At 44.2% G+C, this 23,534-nt stretch overlaps 2 protein-coding genes across 4 annotated transcripts in view; one reads left to right on the top strand and one right to left on the bottom strand.

Annotated features, from left to right (window-relative positions):
- nr5a2 (nuclear receptor subfamily 5, group A, member 2) overlaps positions 1-19,354 on the top strand; it is a 62,643-nt gene extending 43,289 nt beyond the window's left edge. The window contains exon 7 of the mRNA XM_035648140.2: positions 17,391-19,354. Coding sequence (XP_035504033.1) covers positions 17,391-17,638 — 248 coding nt within the window. The 3' untranslated portion in view covers positions 17,639-19,354. The remainder of the gene's footprint in view (positions 1-17,390) is intronic.
- Positions 19,355-20,767: 1,413 nt separating this feature from the next.
- LOC118318462 (adhesion G-protein coupled receptor D2) overlaps positions 20,768-23,534 on the bottom strand; it is an 81,481-nt gene continuing 78,714 nt past the window's right edge. For 2 of the 3 annotated variants that reach the window (XM_035648137.2, XM_035648139.2), the window contains exon 24: positions 20,768-21,393. In XM_035648137.2, coding sequence (XP_035504030.1) covers positions 21,253-21,393 — 141 coding nt within the window. In that variant the 3' untranslated portion in view covers positions 20,768-21,252. The remainder of the gene's footprint in view (positions 21,394-23,534) is intronic. The other variant, XM_035648135.2, reaches the window with a different exon arrangement.

Raw genomic sequence — 23,534 nt, 5'->3', positions numbered from 1 at the left:
AGGCGACGCATGGATCTCACGTTTAAACTCAGACTGAGAAAAGTGAGAGGGAAGAAAAAAAGACCTTCATCCTCCAACTTTAGAGGGAATTTAATTCAAGGGCATTTATGGTGGAAAGAAATCGGAGGTTTTACTAGGCAGTGATACAGGAAATATATATTTTTATAGAAACAAGGAAACGTGTGCTTACTAAAGTTTTTAAAAGTCCTTTGATATTGTGTGGCTTGAAATCTGCAAAATTCACCAGTGGAAAACGGAAAAGTAACGAGCTTTATTAAACATCTTAACCCCCCCCCAAAAAAAAATCACATCCACGTGTGCTCATGTGCCGCCACACTGACATGTTTCCATGTTGGCCAAGCAGACTCGGTGACAGAGGTCAAACGGTGTTCAGCCAGCAACCAGTTAACCCAGCTCAGCGGGTCAGGCCCCGTCAGGTGTAATTGGGTGAGACGGGTGCTGCCAGTCCTTGTCAGCTGAGAGCAGAACCAGAGGAGCGGCCAGACCAGCGTGGGGTGGTAAACGCTCCCAGCGGAGGGAGCAGATTTGTGGACAGAGCCCTAAATAATGCACCGACGTCGGAGCCCTTTTTTTTTCTTTCTCCGACGAAAACAAAGCCAGTGAAAAGCCGATAAAGGAGAGAGTTCAGGCTTGTGTTTGATTCATGCTCTACGAAGGGACAGTGGCATTGGCTCCTGGACAGACGCGTTTTTACGAAGTTCAAATAAAAACTATTTGGGACCTCAAACTCTGCTAATGCACCCATTCATACAGTTGACCATGTGTGTTTCCAGCATTTTATTTGACTTACAACTGAATTTTATTTCATTTCTTTTGTCAAATAAACCAAAAGATATTTTGTTTAATGTCACAGAATATAAAGAAAATAAGCAAAAATTAAAATTTTAGCGGCTTGAGCCTATGACCATTTGAATCAGAAAATGAAAAACGGCACGATTTTCCTCTTTATTAAATATAAGGACAGAAAAAAAAAAATCCAAATTGTCTCTCAGGCAAAAGGACACTTGGAAATTTGATTCCCTGAAATTGTTTGGTTAGGTTTGAACTATAAACCGTTTAGGAGTTTGGATTAATGGACTAAGGAAATATCAGCTGTCACATCAGTTAATGCAAAGAAATAAATATTGGAACATTATTTGACTGTTGATCTAAAATGCCCATGTGTAAGAAACCAAGACGGCCAGTCATTCGACATCTGTCCGTCCCGTGATCAGTCAGGCTCTGAGGCTGGAGTTCAGAGACCCTCACCCATCCATCCCTCCATCCCTCATTGCTCTGCCCTTTAGCTCTCTCTCTCTCTCTTTTTCTTTTACATCCATCTTGGTGTGCCCCGATCTATCACAACTCCATCCTCACATCCACCTCTGTCGCTCCCCGTTTATCTTCACCCACTTGTGAACTGCCATTTATCACTTTTCCTCCCTCACCCCTTTCCCACTTAAAATGTCTTAACTACAGTCCTTTAAACTAACGTTCTTCTCAGAATAGGTTCACCTTATTATTAAGGTTTTCATATAATATCTTTTAAAACAAAATCCCTTCAAAAATATTCAAATGAGTTGAATTCTATTGGACATGTCATGTTTTTTTCCCATCCTCCGCTGTCACGTCTCTCTGCCTGAACCAGTTTCTTTCTCTTTTCTTCCTTCATCATTTTTCTTAAAATCTTAAATAATTTGTACCTTCTTTACTTTCTTCATGTTTCTGTCTCCACTGCTGCATCCCGACTTTCTCTCCTCTCTCCCCCGTCTCTGAAAATATATGAAGGTAATGAGCTAGGTGGTGGAGAAGATAACTTCAGGCTCACAACTAACTACTTTGTGGTCTTTCATTAGACTGGCTACATGTGTTCAAAAGAGATGTCCAGACCATGCTTTTGAATTAACTCTTCATGAAGAGGTGGTGGTTGGAGTGGAAATGCAACGTGTAACGAAACTAAACAAGTGGAGGTGTAAGGTCTGCCCTAAATGCTATTTCGGAATTCAAGAGATAGGTAAACGGCGTTCGCGTGCGTTGAGCCCTCACCCCCCCCACACGGACACCAGGACGTGTCTCTCATTAGCATGTTTAGTGCGGCACACGGTGAAGGCAGACTCTTTCTGTTTTTGTGCACTGCGAGGTCAGACGCCAATCTGCTGACAGCAACACAAACACGGCAAACGTGATTAACCTTGATGGAAAAAAGACGAGCATTATCACTCTCTCTATTTCTCTATCAGACAGCATTTGTTTCCACACAATGAGAGAGACACACACACACACGTGTATACACACACACACACACACACACACACACACACACACACATAATTCCCAGACAGGTATGTCCTAATTAAGCAAAAGCCGAGGCTGCTCGGAATCAATGCCTGATCCCAGGCCAGCAAGCGGGGAGGCTGGATAATTCATGTACCCTGACCCCCCCCCCCCCCCCCCTCCCCCTCTCTCTCCTCGCATAAAGCTTGGCAAATATACATTTCCTGAAACGGACCAAATCATTTAGAATTTGGCCGGCGATTGATTAGCGTTGGAAGGTGACGACTATTCAATATTTACACCCATTGAGACCAATGCAAGCGCCAAATAATGGAGCATATAACTGGCACAATGCTTTACAACATAATTAAATGCAACATAATAAGCCCCCCCCCCCCCCTTTTTTTTGTTGTGTGTGTTGCTTGCTTTGTGTGGGAGCCAAGCTCTCTGCTGTAAGTGAACAGAATGGAGTCAGCGTGTCTTTGACCTGATCAATACGCAGATAAAGTATGGTCATCGTGTGTGTGCGGGCTGTTGTGCCTTTGGCCTACGGGAAACCCTCACTCCACAGGAACTGTGGCTTTCTTTTCCTGCCGTCAAGAGGGACCAGGAAACAGGATCCGCCAATAAAGCATTTATTTTCCAGACGTGAGGCAGTGTTGTGTTGCTCAAATGGAACTTGGTTTATAATGACAGACGAAATGCTGCTCAATCAATTTAAACACTTCCACTTTAAGTGTAGTTGCCAACCACAAAACACGCAAATACAAATAACTTACAATAGGATCTGACTCAAAGAAACAGCAAGAATTAAAAAAAAACTACCCAACCCTACATCTCCCAAAACTGCTATTATGTAGTGAATTAGATCATTTGCATTACAATTGTACACATATAGTGTGTGTGCTGAGTGAAAGGGGTGCTAGGTCAAAATCTGTTCATAAATTAGTAATTATAGTCAGGGAAATATACTGACTTTAAGTCAGTACATCAGGGCGAGTGATACAGCCACAGTTGGCTTGTGAGAGGACGTTTCACAACCCTCACTCACATCCCTCATGCCTCATTAGAAGTTCATGAGAAAAAAGAAAAAAAGATACTAAATGATACATGTGCGTGAAATGTTGCACGAATCATATACTTCACAGTTCATGTGAGTGTGCAGGAATAAAGGCCAAAACGTATGTGTGAGGTTCATAAAGAGCAATCCCACTGCATCTAGTGCCTTTTCATCACTCTGTTCTGAAGCTTGGAGAAGTGCTCGGCAAACGCGCGCTGATTGAAAAGCATTGGACTCGACAACATCTACTTTACAAACCATTCTTTTCCATTCCCCTATCGGCGTCCCTCGGGCATCATCTTAACATAAGCAAACAAACAAAGACCAGAAAAAAAAGTCGCTCAAACTGTGTCATCCGTCAGAGGCAAACCCGGCTCATCTTGTTTGACTGTCCTGACTTTTACCTTTCATCTCATCAGGAGTAGGTGGGAGAGTGTCCCAAAGCAATGAACCTAATACTTTACGCCTATTTTCTGTCAATTTCAGTGTAAGAAAATTTGACGTGGCGAGCGGCCTGCTCCTGTCGCCGGCTGCCACTTTGTGGGGAAATCCATGTAATGAGGCGGCCTGAAAGGCTTTCAGCCTTTATCAAGCAATAAAAGCTCCGGGTCTCCAGCGCGCCGCTATTACCTGGCGATACCGCCGGCTGTCGTCATTAAGCAGCCGTGGCGCTTGAGTTGTGGTGATGACAGGGATATTGAGGATCACTGACTCTCATCCCTGACCCGAGTCCACCCCCCCGCAGACTCAGTCTTCCATTAGTCTATCTCGCCCGAGATACACCGTACAGCTTCCTGAGGGATTTCGGCATTCCCGCGGGTTATCTCTGAAGTATCTGTCCAGTTTACAGCTTTAAGTTTGCCATATTTCCTTTTCTTCTAAGGTCTTATCACATCTTTCACAGGATTTACATGGTGATTATGTTGACTTTGGTCTTTATCTGGTTTCAAACAAGGCCACTTATCAGAGTAAAAAAGCACGGGGGGGGGGCAGAGAAAAAAAAAACCCACATTGTTGTCATTCTTATCCTCTGGATGGAAACACAATCAAACATGTCTGTGGATATTCTCATTCAATCCAGGTCCTATAGTTAGCAACTGGTGGACGGGCAGAATAAACCCGGAGCAGTGTCCAATCCTCTCGGCGTCTACAAGCAGTGCTGCAAGAGTAGTGGGTGAATCTCAGAACTCTCCACGCCCAGTGAGAGTCATCACACGCGCTGCACCTCCGCCTGAAGCTGGCGACGGCTGCACGGCGGCAGGAGGATTTAATGCACTTTGAGTCACTGGCCCGGCCGAAAGCAATACAGGACATGTCCCCTAAAGCTCGGCTTCCCCACATCAATACACTCACTAACTACCCGAGCAGTGAGTACGATCAGACAAATGCTCCGGTAAAAGTTTTTTTGAGAGGGAAAAAAACCCGCCTTTTCCTGCCCCCTCCCTCCCTCCCTCCCTGCTCCTCTCTTCCACTCCCATGTGGGGTGATTTAAGACGGGCAAGCTATGAAGAAACTGCCCCTCCATCTCTCGCCCCTCTCATTCTCCGTCTCCCTTGGCCTTATTACAGGCTGTCAGTTTATTATAAAACATTAGGAAAGCAGAGGGACACTTGCAGTTACTGTCCTATCGATCGGCCGGGATAGATTCTGTGATTTAGAGTCAGCCTCTGCTAGCGCCCTCCGCGTTCTCTGTCTCCTATTAAGGCACCAGCGCTTTGCTTTGGCTATTGATGTCTCAACATTAACAGTTACAAGCTGCTACAGAAAATCAATGCTCAACTTTTATTACCGGCTGCATAACGCAGAGGACCTCCCGCCAGCTGATACTTAGCAGTCGAAAGCAGGCGCACATGGTCTGCCTGGCACGTCAGGTGTTTTTATAAGTGATATCTGCAGTGGTATCAATCATGCGTAGAGCATGCGGGGGTTTTCAGGGGCCAGTTAAGGGCCCTGGAGCTTCAGAGTACGGCATAGGAAGGTATAGCTTGCCAAACAAATTCGCAAATGCTTGCAAATACCAGCCTCTGTGCCTAAAAGTGTAAGGCGAGCACGAACGGTTTTTTACCCGACATTCTCGCGCTGAACAGATTTTCCCACAAATACAGAGTGCCAAACGTCGGCGCTTCTCTCGGAGGCCCTTTGAACACAGGAACACTCGCAACCTACAGCGGAGTGAGCCAAAATAACGATCGATCCCCTCAACCACCGGCCGGCGCGCGCAACCGGCCGCCCATCCATCATCGGCATCGGCCTGGACATGTGTGTGTTGTAACAGAGAATCTGAACCCAGGTAGCGTGGATCTGGAGCGGCCGAGGCCTCTCAAACATTTATGAGGGGGCTACCGAGCAGCAGTGCTACGGCAGCCCTTCTGGGACAAACAGCCCCTGGTTCTGTACTCTCAGTCCCGATCAATGCAGCTCAAGTTCATTACACACACTTTTTCAGCCGAGCGGCGGCAACTGTGCCCCCTCCCCTCCACCTCCGACAGTCGGGGCAGCCCACCGCTGGGGCTGCATTACACCTGCTTGTTTACGTGACCGCGCGTGCAGGGAAGACAGGGGCGGCGAGCGCGTACCGGCGTGCGTCTGTGTTTGTGTGTGTGTGTGTTAACGGGGGGTCGCTCCCAGCGGCCAGAGCTCGAGGTTATCATTATGTACAGGTCGGTCCGCTGCAATGCTAATGCTGATACATTCTCAGTGGCCACAGCCGGGGTCCCAGCGCTGTTCTAGCTTGGTAGCCACTCCTCTCCAATTAAAGGCTGAGGGATGTGTGTTTGGGACGGGGAGGACAGGCCCGGGCTCTCCGCGGCTCTGCGGGGGAACACGCTCACATTAGTCAAGGAAAACAGATTCAGGAGAACTAATTGTGCATACATTGGACCGCTGCGGAAAAAATCCCCCTCTTGATTCCAACGATTTGTTGACTGGAGATCATCTAGTCCCCGGCTGTGATTTCATGGAGCCTAATCATTTTTTAGACAAGTTTATTCTACATCGTGCAGCTTCACTGTTGCCACGGTCACCGGGATGGCTTCGAAATATCCAAACAAAACTACGTCCAACTATTTCACTCATGGTAGATGATTCTGTCTACTAATGCCATAGGCAATACAGTATGCTTTAGCCCAATTTGGCAATATGTTGTGATCATATTCTTGAAGTCGATAAGCATCATTTCGGGACCGTAGTGAATTTATGCTGTTTTCAGACGTGAACCGGAAAATGTCCAACCAAATTTCCGGACATTTTTCAGAGTTTGCCTTTCACATATGACGAATGCAGCAGGAGATTGTTTGAGCCAGAGGAGTTCACATCAACAGGAACATTTCCGGAACATTCTGTGGGACAATTTTACGCGGGGGGGCTGGCATGAAAAATTCCGGGAACATGTCCGGACTTCAGTGCATGTCTCAAAAGCGCTTTTCGAAAAATCGAAAAGGCATCAAAATTTCACTCGCAATCTGATTTACAGAACTATTGCCAGCTCAAAATTGTTTTTGTTTTCTTGCCAGCGGTGCATAAGAGTAGGAAAAGTGCCTTTGTAATGCAGCGAATGGATCAGACAAACTGCCTTGACCTTACTTAAGCATTTCTTACAAACAGCAGAGTGTTTCACAAACCTCCCGATGGAGCTGTCGCAAGCAGAGATCTCTCTTTCTTGTTGGCTTTTTCTTTCCTTTTCTTGCTCTTACCAGTCTCGGAAGCTGTCCCTGACAAACACAAACATGCATGCACCTCTTTTTCCTACATGCACAGATACAAATATGTGTATGCATCAAGTAAATACACATAACGTGCAACACAAATTGATCAAAACAGACACATACTAGTGTAAACACACACAAAACAGGATCTAGACCAAAGGGAGGTGGCGTGGACCCTCTCTCTTTGAGTGTAGCATGGGTCAAATGTTCAAAAATATAAAATGCAATCGGAATGGATCCCCTCCCGCTTTACACACCCGCCCTGTCAATCATTTGTGAAGTTGTAAAGTTCACTCCTTTCATCTCCGTCGCAGTAGTGAGCTACAGTATTGGTGCGGGGACTGTCATTTCGACAGCGAAGGAAAATCTTCGCGATAACACATTTATCACACGCCAGCTCATGATGCGTCATTAGTGTTAATCATTGGACAATCATTACTACACGGGAAATGTGAAAGGCGTAGGTGTGGAATGAACTCACAGTTGTTATTGCTTGAGCAAGATGAGAGGTGGTCGGCGATGCACCGTGCTGCTTGAAAAGACCTTATTCCCGTTTAGGACACTCATTAAGATTCATCACTTTGTTGTTCCAAAATCTGAAGTTTCTTTATAATATACAGCAGTCAGTTTTTGTCAAATGGCAAATGGAACCAAAGTCATTATTTGCCACTGACATATGACCGATTTTCTACTCTTGCACGCACGAGCATCCACATGAAAAGGGGGGGGGGGGGGGGGGGGCAACAACTGACGATTAGAGCAGGAGCAAAAAGAATTCTCTAAATTCTTCCACTGCCCCGATATCACAAATGGGGCTCACTGGCATCACTGCACTTCCTGGCATGCGGATTGTCAGCCATTGTGTTCCTGTGTAAGCGTGCACAGTGCCGTAGAAGCATGTGTTTTAACTGCGGTGGTGGTAAGCTATATGGTAGTCAGGTGGCTGCTATAAGATTATACACCCTCGTCCCCTTGCTCTTTGAGCTTCCCTCTCTCTGCGCGTGTGTGTGTGTGTGTGGTTGTGTGTGTGTGTGTGTGTGTGTGTGTGTGTGTGTCTTTGGACAATGTGGTTACAAGATACTTCTGGAACGGCAGAGAACAGCGGAGCTTAGGGGTGATGTGTGTGTGTGCATGCTGTGGCGTGTGTGGAGCGTAACCAGAGACAGTGATTAAACGTTTTAAAGCGCAGATGATCCAACAGGTGCTCTGGCTCGCTGTCTCTTGTTCCCCAGCCTTTCTCGCTCTCTCTCTCTCTACATTGGGCCCTCACCCACCCTGTGACCCCACACCCCCACTCCTGAATCATCACAGCTCCTTTTGTGTCTCTTCATTCTCGTCCTGGATGATATTTTAAGCAACAAAGCCCTGTGGGTCCACTGTCTTACACACACACACACACACACACACACACACACACACCAACACACACACGCGCACGGATGCGCACACAGAGCATAGCTGTTCCTTGTGTTGCATTTAACAAAAACATCATTGTGCAACCTTCAGAGCTGCTGGCAAATGTTAGAAACCAGGGAGGTCAGAGAGCCAAAACACATGTTGAAACACAGGAGGGCATTAATCAATCAGCCATATCTTCACACGCACAGTCCTACAGTACACGTCCATATATCATCTGCAAATACTGTAAACCAATATCCCTGCTATGTGTCATGCCAATCTTTTCGCCTGTGCAAGCTGTCTCCGTGCGTAAACATGTACTTTAGTGCCACCTGGCACTGATATCCAGGGCTACTGTTGGCATTACACCGCAAAGCCTGTCACTTCTTACAGAGGTGGGCGAAGGCTAGTTTGAACATAGCAACTTTAAAAGGAAGCATTACAGCAGTGATTTCTAAGATGTGATTAAGGAGAATATAACAGGTCTGCAATGTTGGGGCACGGGCTGGTGTCTTTTCTTACTGGTCAAGTTACCACCCCATGAACGTAAAAGTCCAGGGTTGTGTTCTTTATCTTCATGTTGTGTTGTTTGGGATTGCTCAAACTGCAACAGGCCTATTTCGTCTCTCAAATTTCTATCAATTGAGCTGGTACAAAATGTAAAATGTATTTCCTCTAATTTTCTTGCATTGTGCCTTTAAAAAAATCCTAGAAATATCCCGTAAAAACCCCAGCTCTCCAAATAAAAATGCAGCTTTGAGAGGCAGTGTGCAAAGATGTCATCTTACATTAGCCCTGAGGGGGAGGAGAGAACAGCCACCGCCATCCAATAGTTTGGAATAAATTAAACCCCAATTTGTACTTAAGTTGACTCCACTTGTCACGTCATCACACAGAGAAAACAAAGAAGTTAAAGAAGGTGTGGAGAACATGCAGCAACAGTCTCTCTTTAGTCAGCATCTCTACCTGCGGGTCCCATCATCAAATGAGAATGAGCCAAACAGGGAGGAGGAGAGAAGGGTAGGGAGGGTGAAAAAAGAAAAAGAGCGAGTGCAGGAGAGAGAAAGAAGTGAGAGAGAGAGAGAGAGGGGGGAAAAATGACGCTATGGATTAACTGTCTTTCATGCTGAAAATATACATCCCCAGGCGCTTGGCGCTGAATTATTAATTCAAATTTGTCAGAGAAAGAATGAGAGAAATCTATTGACAGGGAGACGGGCCCTTTAATGGTCTCATTAAAGGGGAGGCTTCCCACATCGGGCACCTTCTGCACTGCTGCAGGAGTTTTCGGGGCGGCGGAGGGGTTGGAGGGGTGTACTTGACCCCCGAACGATTTTCTGTCACTTTATCATAAACAAGAAAGGTTGACATGCCCCTTCATTCCCCACGCCCTCCCTCCACCACCAAACAAACCCCGTGTGTAATTAGCCAAGGGGTTCAAAAGTGCACTGAATGTAAACGAGGTTCACATGCATGCATTGATACAAATGGACACACACACACACACACACACACACACACACACACACACACACACACACACACACACACACACACACACACACAACGTGCTGCGTCTGCTGCTGCTGACAGGTACAAAGGAGTGAGGTCTAGAGGAGCCTGAAGAGTCACCTCCCAGGTACAGCCATATTGATTTTTAATTCATTTGAATTTTTGTCCCCCCCGTTTCAGTGCTCCATAGATTATTTCCACAGATTACACCAACCACAGTGACTTTTTTGTCCGGATCGTTGTCCATTATATTTTTGCGCCTGTCAGTCATTTGTGAGTGTCATTAGCTACAGAAGACTACGTGTCTAGGAGCTGTTGTTGGTGCGGGCGGCTGTGGCGGGCGGGCGGGATGGTGGGGGGTTAACTGCCTGTACAATCCGGTCGGCATTAGGGAGGTGAGAGAGCAGGGACCTGTGGGTGCAACGTGTTGTCTGAGGTCGGCTCATTGAAAGGCATTTGGTTCCGCCTCCAGGGGGGCTAAAGAACGGGGCAGCGTGAAGAGGAGGGTGGAGGACTTGAGGGACCGCAGAGGACTAAGCACTAGGTTCATTGCTGATTCAAGTCTCTCAGTATCCCTCTGGCAAATGGATTTTCATAATGCTGAGACAATGCGATTTCTTTTCTCCCCGAGCAGTGTGATTATTTTTTTTATTTCTATCCCAGCAAGTCTGCAGCTTGTCAGAAATGAAAGGGCAGCAAATGGGGCCATCTGATGAAAATATATATATTTTAAAATACAGTAAAGAACTTAAAAAAAAGGGAAAAAAAGAATCACTGAACTATTTAACATACAACTTATTTTGTCCAACCGAGAGTCCAAAAGCAAAAATAAATAAATAAATCTGGTATTTGTAACCATATAAAACAGAAAAGCAGAAGCTGGACATATTTGGCTATGAATTGCTTGATGATGAACACTAACAACAAGTAACTCAAACATCAAAACATCAAAAGTAATGCACGCTGTTCTGTATAAAAGTCTGAACTATCCCTTTAATACTTATTGCCACTGACATTAACCTCTATGGCTGCGGCCATCTGTTGAGGTCCAAAAGTCCACAATAACACCGCCACAAAACGGGGCCAGCTGATACACGATGTAAATTTGTTTTCCACTTCACCTCAGGATAAATCCCCAGCACCTTTCAGCCGGAATAGGCAATGAGAGAAGCTTGTCTCCGTTCCGCTCGGAGCGCCTTTTCTCGTGTTTATTTCATCAGACCTAAGGCACTTTTCCCTTCCTCTCAATATCTCCCGACCTCTCTACATCGCTCCCGCCAAAGCCCGCCGACCCCGCCGACCCGTCCTTGGGCGACAGAGCTGAACCAGCCGCTACCTGTTTGGCTTAACAGCGGTAGCGATGTTGTCGGCGCAGGTTAAGATTTGACTTAATATATCCCCAACTGGACAGCGCCTGCTTAATTCTCTTTCGGCGCCGCATGGCGTTTGCCCCCCCCGGGTGGCTGAAGGGAGGGTTTGATGAGTCGGAGGGCAAATTGAGCCTTCATGCCTTATTCTGACACGCTGAAGACGGCTCGTACCCATTGGTGGCCTGTTTTCAGGAACTGTGAGAGAGTAATTATTATGCATTGTTAGTGCGGCGGATATTTGGCCCCTGGACATTGGGCTCTGTGTTAGCTTGAGGGCATGTAACTACAGTATGTTACTGTGTGCAGGTAAAACAAAAGGGCCACTTTTCAAGAAAAAGGGGTCACTGCGCAGGGCCTAATGAGCACTTCCTGAGATCCTTCCATTCCATGAGATAAAGAGGCGAAGACGATTCAAAACCTGCAGCTATGGCGCTCTATAAGTGAAGGTGGGGCCGTGTTGTAGTAAAGATATGAATGATGTTGAAATGCGTAATGACATTCAACCCTCATTCATGGTGAAAGGTAATTAATTATTGTCGCATGAAAACAAGAATCACAAAAAGAGAAAGACAAAGACCGGACCGGGCATTTGACCCGAACTAAACCTCTCTCATCCGTAGCCTAAGGACATCGGGTCTGCTCCAACCGGGAGGCTTGTTAGAGGGTTGAACAGCATCTGACACCTCTACTCCCCCCCACACCTCTCCCATGCCCGAGGATGATACTGACAATCCGACATGGCCACAGATTGCACCCCGGGTTTGGACTTTTCTCTCTAGCACTCCTTCTTTCATAATTTACACAACTATTTTAGTCGCTTGTGCAACACCACCCGTTTAAATCCTTTTGCCCTTTAAAGTGTTTAGAGAACGTGTTGTTGTTGGGTTTCTTTGTATGTCCCTGCCCTGCTCTTGCTGTACTGTATCCTGTGATAGGATAGTCATGATCTGTTATCCAGTTACTCTTTGGTGTCTAAAGTCTTAAAGAACCCTCATTAAATGTTAAGAACCATACAACTCCCCCCCCCCCTCCGTTTTTTTTTTCCTCATAAGTCGCTCTCTAATGTGGAGGCATCATATCGGAGAAGGGGAATTCCCCAAATGGGACTTCGAGGAAAACAAGGAGGCTGAGAGCTCCAGGGAGCGGGGGGAAACGAGTGCTGTGACTCTAATGGGGAAGCAGAACCTACTGTGGAGGGGGGAATAAATAAAAAATGCACACTTCCACGTGAAATGCTGTCAGTGGATTGTTTTCACTCCGGAGCTCAGGTGACTGTGTGTAGCTGCAGTGTGTGTGTGTGTGTGTGTGTGTGTGTACAAAAGCCCAGCTTACATGTTATGCCAGAGCACCATAAGTCAGATAACAGCCCACACAAGTGATACCGTTAACCATGCGGCCATTGCCCCTTGCCCCGTGAACCTTATTTGCTTTGATTGCCTTCGCTGCCCTGTTTTGTTAAACCCTACACACATGCATGTTTTCCTATTGAACACGTAGACCACGGCCCTTACTTCATACTTTCAAAGTCAAAGGTTATTGGGTTTCTCATCTTTCAACGCCCCTATCACTGATTGAGGCCACGCTGCGAGGCAGATTAATAGTGAGGAAAAGAGGCAGCGGACAGTGTTCACTTGATAACAATCCAGTAGGGTGCCATAAAGAGGTCTTGGCTTGGATGCGGGTTCAACCGCTCGAACCCGTTGAAGCACCGCTGGCGTAGTAAAAGGTAGGCTTGTATAAACGCCCGTGAAAAGTCCCTATTGGGAGAAGCGTGCCCATGATTCCCGCCTCTACAGGAAGTGACCCGTTTGTCTTTCACTCACGTTTAATTGGACCAAGTTTACGGACAGCACTTGACTCAATAACCGTTTATGGCCCAGGAGTTTTATGTGTTGTTTTTGGACCCGGCGGGAGACGTTTGAAATTTTAAAAAGACAAGGGTGAATTGGCAGCATGTGACTGAGAGGTGGTTTAATGATTGTGGCGCCAGAAACTGTGATGGTGAGAGAGCGCGGCGTATCACTGTTTGCCCTAGAGCAACAACTTATATCGTGAGGACCTGACGGGAAACTTGTGGCAGTTTTATCTTGAAATTGTGTGAATGTGCCCAGTGGGGATGAATTCCCAACTCATGCAAAAATAACTTTATCAAGAACCTCACCCATGAAGGCATTCTAGGTTATTGCAGCAGTTTTTACTATATTGTCACTCATTATCTGTTTATGCATCTCCTTTCACTAAAAACTGGGTGCCCAGAGAAGTGTTGACAAATACAAACAGTAACACTCGGAGAGGCTTAGAACTACACAACGCTGTGTTATTAACAATCTATTACACGCTTATGCTAATACATGTTTTTACCGATAAAAGTGTGACCTGCTAAATATCCAAATAAATCAAACTAACCTTTATGTGGCAAGAAATTGTTTGAGTACAAATCATTTTTCAGACCTTTTAGTTTACTTATTTTTTATTTGAACAGACGTGGGTCTACAATATGTGTTTCCACCTCTTTGGTTTCTAACAGCCGCAAAAATTCACTTTTGCAATGAACAGTGACCTTTGACACTGAGTGATGTTCAGCACAGTATCCACTCTGTAAGAGATCATAATGGAGCCCGTATTTGCATGAGTGAGTTACTAAATGCTATCCGTGTGTGTGTGGGGGGGTCACAAAAACATGTGCACACATGTACTCTCTCTCTCTCTCTCACACACACACACAGCACAAAGCAGATCTTGTCTAATTAAAGAGCACAGCGGTGATTTCAGCGGTTCTGCGAAAGAGGGAAGGAGTCTGTGTGTGTGTCTGTGTGTGTGTGTGTGTGTGTGTGTGTGTGTGTGTGTGTGTGTGTGTGTGTGTGTGTGCGTGCGTGCGTGCGCGCTTCTGCATTAGGTCGCTGGCTTCAGCATGATCGGCCGTCAAATGAAACAATGTATTCCGTGGGACCTGGGGGTTTCCATTTGAGTATTCGGACGCTGCGCAGCAACGAACTGTGGCTGTTTTATGTGGGAAAAAAAAAAGTTGATAATTAGTCCCACAGTGACTGAACGATGAGATGTAGAGAGAGAGGAGGGGGGGGGGGGGGGGGGTTGTTGCTGTTGAAGGAACAGGAGAGAGCTCTTACCACACTTAATACTCCGACCTGACACTGTTCGATGAATCATTAATCAATTGTTTATTTTGCTTGTGTTCCTTTTATATATTTACCATTAACTCCTTTCTTTCCCCTTGAATGACCAGTCAATTATAATCAGTCTAGGTGTCTGATTGGCAAAAAAGATGATTTTTTTTTTCTCCTTTTGACCTTATATTTCTTTTTTCTCTCTCCAATTCTTCAGTTGTCCACTGGCTTTTGGCAGTCGGGAGTAGATTTCAAGCTATTGTCATTTCTGTTTATTATTATTTCTCTGTCTTTTTTTTGGAAGCCCTGATTCATTATTTTTTCAAAAGGGTCTCTGGTAATAATTAGCAATTAAAATGCTGTCTTTTTGCCTCACTTTCCCCTAATTAGCTTGACAGAGACATTGGGTACTTACTCTCTGTAGTTACCCCCCCAAACATCCACACATACACCCAATCAAACTCCCCCCCACATGCAGACACACACATGCAGATACATTTCTCTGAGAAACCATGGCAACATCTCACTTTTTTTTTTGTTTGCTGTGATCTGGGCTCACCTTGTCTTGTGTCTGCAAACGTAACCAAATCAAACTCAGAAGAGAAGCTCATCATCCCTGGACCGGGCTATTAAGCAGCATGAGATGTTTGTTATTGACAATGTCTGCACAGCAGAAATCACCTGTACTATTATTTCACATTGAAAAATTAATTTCCAAAAAATGAAAAATCAACAGTTTACGTTCTGCAAATCAGGACTTTAATAAGTCAACAAGCCCAAGAATCTAAACCAAGCACTAAATGCCAACTTTTAACACAAGACTTTACAAAATATTGCTATGGACACCTTCATTGTGTACAGGTATTTACTGTCAATACTCTGCACTATAAAAAATACCCAGCATTTCCCCATAAGAATGAGTGGAGAAGGCTCTGACACCGCATTTATAGATAAACACTAAAATTAATGAGTAACTTCATGAGCAACTCCGAAACTTTTCCTTCGATGTCTTTGCTACGGTTCATTTGTTTCATTTGCAGATGAAAATAAGCCTTTTTTTTCCTCTCCCTCCCCCTTGTTGACCTGCGTAGGCTGTCAGTGTGCTCTGCCTAAAGCCCACGCTCCGGCGGGTTCGCTTATGTAAGGGTATATGACTGCTCCTCGGCGGGGCTGGTTCAGGAGTCTGATAGGGGGTCAGACAGCTGAGTGGCAGCAGGAAAAAGCACGTCGTGTTTGTTTGGAGGCTCCTTTGTCCCAGGCCACACCCCCTCTCCCTTTTCCTGCCCTCCTCTTAGCCTTATTTAGCCTCCGCCGTGTCACCCAGGGGTCAGAGTGAGCACGCACACGCTACAAGCCAGTTCACACATACACGGGCAAACACACGATCAGACAGACACACACACACACATGAAAACAGATTGTAATAGCATGGTAGAGTGCATCATAGATGGAAGTGCCTTGAAGGACCTGCTTCTCATTCTCTAGACCTCATTAGCTGCTGATTTATCTCCCCCTCCTTCCTCCTAATGCTCTGGGTGGGTGGATGGGGTTTGTGTGTGCACGTGTGTGTGTGTGTGTGTGTGTGTAGGACAGAGGTACTGTGTAAGAGAGAAATAAATAGTGTGTGTATTTCCATGGACTAGTGTCTGTGTAAGAGTCTGTGTGTGTGAGAGAGAACTAGACACAGGTTCCACATTAGTCCACTGTGAGCACACTCGACTTGGGGTCAAATAAAGTAATAAAAGGTCACAGTCTCTCTCTCTCTCTCTCTCTCTCACTCTCACTCTCACACACACACACACACACACACACACACACACACACACACACACACACACACACACACACACACACACACACACACACACACACACACACACACACACACACACACACACACACACACACACACACACACACACACACACACACACACACTCGCGCTTCATAATCAGGAGAAGCTCCTGTCCACCATTATCCATTTAGCAAATTTTTGTCTTGTCTTGCAATAATCTGCTCAAACCCCCAGTGAGCTTATTATTGTCAAGGAAAAAGTGCTTATAGCTGCGTAGAGGTAAGATGCAAATGCATTTTGCACAATGAATTCATAGTGAGCGGAAAAAAAAGGAATCCCTCCAATTTGAGTTCTGACCGTTTTTCAGGGGTTTGATGCTTTAAATAAAATAATATCCATAACCCCCTTTTTCCAGTAATAGTATCACATTCTGTTTTGTGGCGATGAGGATGGTGAAGGTGTTAGGTTAAGGAGCAGCTGTGGCGCTAATATGACGGTAACTCTGGCCTACATAATTCATTGACTCCTGGGGAATGAGTCTCTCAGGATGAGAACCTTTTTGTGTTTCTTTCTCTCTTTTTTTGCCTTCACCTGATTCCCTCTACATCACAGTCTCAAGAGATGGATAGAGAAGAAAGAAGAGAAGGGGAGGATGATTTCGTCATGCGGTGCATTTTGAAGTCCTCCTTTTAAATTCAAAAATGAGCCACAACCCAAGTGTTGAAACTTGTAGCACCGTCCCCTGATAAATGAGAATATTAATTACTCCAACCTCAATGTGTCTGTAATATTAACCCTTACGACTCCTCGAGGTGTCTCCAGATTCAGGATCCTGTGACACTATCAAACTGCCTCATCTTAAAATTCTCGTGTCTGCCTTGTGATTTGAGATGGCATAAGAGAAAATAGTGTTATTAATGGCTCCTTCTGTTTTTATTTTTCTTTATTTCCTGTCAGCTCTCTCTACTGTCGTCATGTCAAATAAAGGGATAACTGACCAACCACGAATCTCATTCTTGCGTGAGAACTTGTGGTTTATATTTCTCCCACTACTTCAACACTCGATTGTCCTTATCCGTCGCCATACTTCCCCCACGGGGAGACTGTTGAAATGCCAACTCATCTAACCTTTCTCTTGCTTCCTCCGCGCAGATGTGAAGAACCTGGAGAACTTCCACCTCGTCGAGAGTGTCCAGGAGCAGGTCAACGCGGCGCTGCTGGACTACGTCATGTGCAACTACCCGCAGCAAACGGACAAGTTCGGCCAGCTGCTCCTCCGGCTGCCAGAGATCCGAGCCATCAGCCTGCAGGCCGAAGAATACCTGTACTACAAACACCTGAACGGCGACGTGCCCTGCAACAACCTGCTCATCGAAATGCTCCACGCCAAGAGGGCTTAGGGGAGGCCTGCGCAGACCCATGATGCGGCAGTGTGGCCACCCTGAGAGTTTTTGCTGCAGCACAAAAACTCCTAAAACTAATGAACCTCCGGCTCAGACTTGACGGGCCGATGACCTGAAGGAACTGAAAAGACCTCTTGTTTGTACTGAACTCATGGCGATATTCAAGTAACACACATGCACCGAGTATGATGATGTGCAGGAAAAAGAACAGCATATGGATTCCTTTGGTCTAAGAAACAAAAAAAGGGTGAAAACAGTGTCGGACAGAAGAGCCGCTTCTCAACCCCCACCGAAAGAGACGATACGAAAAGGTGAAAAGGAACACTTGGAACAAACACTGCGTTTGCATTCACACCGAGAGATGGCATCTGACCGTGTGCACGGGCACAGGCTATCAAGACTGACAAGGCTGCAACTTAAAGGTTTGACAACCCGTGAGCGGTTCAGCACTGGTGACACAGCGAGAGGTTTTGTGCGGAGAAAGGACGCAGCACCACACCGTCTTCGTGTCCTCCCGCGTGCTCTCTGTGGTACTGTAAAGACAAACTGGACTCTTACCCACCATCATGCTTGTCGTTGTTTTCTTTTTCTTTTTTTGGCCACGGCAGCTTGACCTTACTGAAAGGGGAGAACTGATGGTCAAGAAAAGAAGAAAAAAAAGGTCTCAAACCTGAACATTTAATGAACAAAATGCTAACTAGGCCAATAAAACGAAAAAATACTGTAACGGAAGTCGTTTGTTAGTCATGGTCACCTTGATGTTCCCCCTTTCTTATTCCACCTGCCCAAGTCAACTTAAACTATGTACCTCAGACAGACCAGTGTTAAATAAATTCAGCTAATAACTGAAGCAGTTGTATTTATAGCCCATTTTTCCTGCGAAACCAGCCCCCACCCTCCCTTTTCATTATTTCATTAAAACTGGAACAAAACAAAGTGAGATTCTGGAGACGGAGAAGGAATCGACCCAGCCTTTGTCCGGAAAGACCAAAGCCTGCTGCAGAACAGAAGAAGGAAATTACAAAAACCTTAATAATCAGTATTATAAAAGATGAAAAAAAAAATGAAAAAAAAAAATGAAAAAAAGATTTGTGATGTCACAGTTATGTGAGTCTTGCCTTACTTCATTACCATGCTAGCTAACTGTGCAGATGTGAATGAAAACATGTACAAATATATATATAAAGTAATAATGTTGTAAAAAATTAAAAAAAAAACCAATTCAACAGGTGTTTACATTCATGTGGTAATATGGGAGAGAACTGTGATGAAGCATAACTTGCAAAGTAACGATTTCCTAAAAACACGAAATCAACTAAATGAAGAAAAAAAAAGATCCCTCTGGTTTGCTTTCTTTGATGTGTGTACAGTGTTTTATTATTATTATTATTATTTTTATTTGTTTTGAGCAGTACTTAAATTATGTCGTGAGACACTAAAATCAAAAAGGAATCACTTAAAATATAAATTTCTATCTGTGTCTGCTGGCATTCAAACATCTGTTTCCTAAACATTGCCGTGTACGCTTTCCATTTCACGTTCAACGCTTTTGTAACCGCTTTTTTTTTTTTTTTTACAGTGCTTTTACCTTTTTGATGTACAGTATGTCACTGGTCACGCTTATAAATGAAGATAATTTATTGCGTCTCTGGGTTCCCATCTTCGTGTTACATGACGTGAGGTGTCCGCGCCAGAATAAATTTGTTTACTGTAGCATGTTCTCGTTTTGTTTCCACGCGTAAAGTTCTGAGATGCAGGTCTGGGGCAAAAATAATGAGCTTTAAAAAAAAAAAGAAAGGGAAAGAAAAGAAAAGAGAAGTGGCCACAGTTTATTTGTCTTTTAACTGTTTATGCAGGTGCATTGAACAGAGTATTGTATTTAAGCAAGTAGGTGTGAAACATGTTTGTGCCACATCACTTTTTCTTATTGGATCTCAACCTGCATCATTGTTCTGTCTGGTTTGCTCTTATACCAAAGACTGCATCTATCTATATGTGAGCTGTGACTTCTAGTGTTGTGTCCAAAACGAACAAACCTGGCTTGTTTTCCCTCTTTCCTTTTTCCTAAAAATGGCAGCCTAAATTATCCTCATGCGGAGTTGTTCACATGTACAATAGTTGTTGTTCCTGTTTTGTTTCTTTAAACATGTGCCCTACACTTGCCTCCCACGACAACCTGCGGTGTTTATTTGTTTACCTCTGGATTCTGTCGATTCCATCGTGGTATGATCATTCAATGTACAAAGAACGAGTCCCGTCTGTGAGCCGATTCTTCACTATCTGATCCCCCTCGTGAATTGTGTCTACTGATCAGACAATCTTTTTATCACCCTCTTTCTAAAATTGGATGTTTGGGCTCTGCAGCTGCCTTGGACCTCCTATAACCCAGAGGGGAAACCCCGCATGCAGGCAGCAGTGACTCCTGCAGTGGTCATTGAAAGAAGGAGTCCTTATTTTTACTGCATGTTCTGTCATAGCACAGCTCAAGGCCTGCTCCGACCCCCAAAAAGGAGTTTGTCTGGACACAAAGTTTAGCAAAGCTCGGAGAGAGAATCAAGGAATGGTCTGAAATCCAGCAGTTTGTTTTTTTAACGACAAACCGATCTTAAGAGTAACTGCCAACACAGACTCTTGTGCCGGCTAAACGCTTTAACGAGGACTTAAACATCGTGGACCTTTGTGCGTTCACACGCTCGTGTACTTTGTCATCACATGGATACAATGCATCAAAATGCTATTTTCCTTCCTGCTTGCCACTGCTGACAGTCTGATGACCCCCCTCCCCCCCATCACCTCACCTTCCTGGTCCTGGGATTCTCGCTCTGAGGCTTATTGAAATTTTCCTCGTATTTCAATAAATAATTATTATGCTTATAACGCCAGATTTTGACTTCCTCCACACACTCAAGCTGTCCAGTTCTTTTTCCTTTGCTTTTTTTTCTGTGGTAAAAAAAAAAATGAATGACATAATATTATAACACCAGGTGGGAATGACAGATGAATTCCCAGTTCATATGCATATCTAAAGACATTATTTCATAGAATGGCTTAAGCACAATGTAATATTATATTATATAATAATCCATGGGAAGAATCCAAAATCTTATAGCAATTACAGCTCTGCTCTTGTTCTCCTGTCTTTTTCATGCCAGTCTGGCCTTTATTCGATAGCTTGATAGAAGAGTCACCGGAAAAATGGGGAAAGAGGAGATGCCTGCCCGAATCAAACAAGGGGCATCGCCTTAACATGACACGTTACATGATGAGGTGTAACAGGCTACAGTTCAACCACACACTACTGGACAATACAAGGCTTTGACAAGCAACATGTACAGCAAGAAAAGAAAGGGTTCACATGTAAAATACACTAAATATAAAATAACAAACTTGGAATTTAAGTTTGGATTAAAATTACATTTAAGGAATTGTGTTAAAGGCAAAATGTCCTAAATCACTAAAATTCTCACAGGAACACAGACGATAACAAGTACGCTCGTGGCTCTACAAAGATAATTGGGAAATGAGCTTATAATAGCACAAAGAAAAAAGACAACATCTGATTACAAAATTAATCACAACACAAAAGTACAATCACCGTGACACCAACCGGGTCAGTCAACGCAGACGAGGCCGTGGCTCTTCTGAGGCGCAGGGCTGCGAGGGAAACAGGAAGTTGTGAACTCCAGCTCCATGGGAACATGAAGACTACAACCAGCCGGCAAGTCATCGTCCACCTCGGAGGGAGGGTGAGCCTGGACAGAAGAAGGGGATGGGTAAGTGCTGACTGTGAGGTCATTTTAGGGAAACAATATTTATTTACAGTGTAATAAGACTGAGGTCATAAGATACACTGGCATATCTGGGACAAAGCAGAGGAAAGGTCCCACTATATATGAGGGGGAAGTTGAATTACAGCATTATTTGTAATTATATAGGCCTTTATGGGCTTAACTGAAAAAACATGCTGTTACACTCCAAAAGGTTGTAATTGGCTGAATCCCATTTCAATATCCTTAAAAACATGAATTAATAACATAGCAATCAATGTCCAATATTCTTCATCAAACCATCAATTATGAAGTGAGTGAATTACCCTGAGTCAACAATTGAGGTCATACGGCCTTCAACTGCACACACGTCAACGTTGTTGCAATGAGACTTTTAGTAAATGATCCAAAAATGATTCAAATCCTAACTGGTACAGGTTTGTGCAAAATGCATGAGATCCCCTGAAAAATGACGAATAATTAGACTGATGATAAAACAACTAGACTGATCGCCTCACTTTGTGTGATCCGACCAGCCCTCCCTTCTCAGGGTTTCTATTCTTTCTTGGAAATCTTTTTCCAGGACAGTTTTCAGAGATGATCTCGTTGGTATGACAGACGTGGATCGAGTCACACACTCTCATATATTCCTCTCTGCGGAAGTCTTTTCAAAGATGTGCACTCTTTGGCTATAACTCATCTCTGAAATCATCTCGTCTCCCTGACATTCCGTCACTCACTCCTGTAATTAGAGGTCAAGTGTTATAGAAACATTTCAGTACATGGACATCACCTTAAGATGTTTTAAAGTCACTATGTTTTAGTACACACTGATTTTTCTCTTTATTTACTGTTCTATTTTTATATCTTACAGTATCCTGTCATTTTTTATTTTTTTTTACATTTTAACTTCTTTTGAAAAGACATTTGTGCTCTATGCTTGGCAAGTAAATAAAATGTATCACTGTTATAGTCATTGATTTAAAACCTGAATCCCTTTTTTCCCCCGTATGAGTTATACAAACAATTGCTGTCCCAACACCAACAACACAAATACAATCTGCCAACAGACAAATCTAGACTGAACTTCACACATCTAAATGTACAATTCAATACCGGAGTCGAGTTTGGTTTGATTATTACCTGCCACTGACACACATCACGTTATGGTCCGTGTTACCTTCACAATGCAGCATTGTGTTTGAAGAGACAATGCTAACAAGTAAAAATGACTGATGGCCAGTAAAGGAAATAAAGTTAATCTAAAAAGAAACGATGAAAAACTACCAGTGACCAGCTAGCAGTGACTAATATTCCAGATTTAACCCCGTAACCCGTAACCTGATCCCTTCCATTTGAGTTTTATTGCCATCCAATGTGATTTTCCAGGACATTTCCCCTTTCCCCCTCACTTTCCATGTGCTGTAGATGTCCATGTGATGGAACTTTTTTCCAGGTTTTCCAGGACACATAGGAACCCTGCCGCTCCCTGTCTCTCTCTTAGGTACATCTCTTTTACGTGTCACATACAAGCTGACATAAAATAAAGACGTTTTAATAACCAGTTGCCAGCTGTTTCTATTCTCCAGCATGTTTAACGGGCTGTAGTTTTTCTTTTTCCTAACTTCTTAATTTTTTTTAAATTTTTTTTTTTTAGGATTTTCAGATTAAAAAATCCAGAAATATCATCCAATGGCTTTCTTAAGTGTCTCTTGTAAATACACAGCAAACTTTAGGCAATCTATTCTTCAATTTTGTTTTTCCCACGAGGGTGCATGATTCTAGGGATCATCCGACTGGCGATAATGTTGGCGGTGCTCTCGTGCAGCATTAAGGATGCTGGTCACAGCCGGGTAAGCGGCCAGCTCGATCCCAAGCGCACAATCCTCACTTGCAGCTTGGCTTGCAGTGCCTGGCCTCCTGTCTGTAAATGTGTTAAAACTACTTTCACTCGCCCTGAATTTGTATAAATAATGTATATACATTTATCCACAGACTCTAACAAGTGCAGCCTCGGGTGAAAATACTCATAAATGCATGCTATGCGCATCCCGAAGGTGGCCATCAACTCCGAACCGACCAACTCAAAAGATAACCACACAGAGCGCAAGAAAAAAAAAGAAAAA

The sequence above is a fragment of the Scophthalmus maximus genome, chromosome 13, assembly GCF_022379125.1.
Source record: "Scophthalmus maximus strain ysfricsl-2021 chromosome 13, ASM2237912v1, whole genome shotgun sequence".
NCBI classification, from domain to species: Eukaryota; Metazoa; Chordata; class Actinopteri; order Pleuronectiformes; family Scophthalmidae; genus Scophthalmus; species Scophthalmus maximus.
This window is presented reverse-complemented; position numbering and strand designations above follow the sequence as displayed.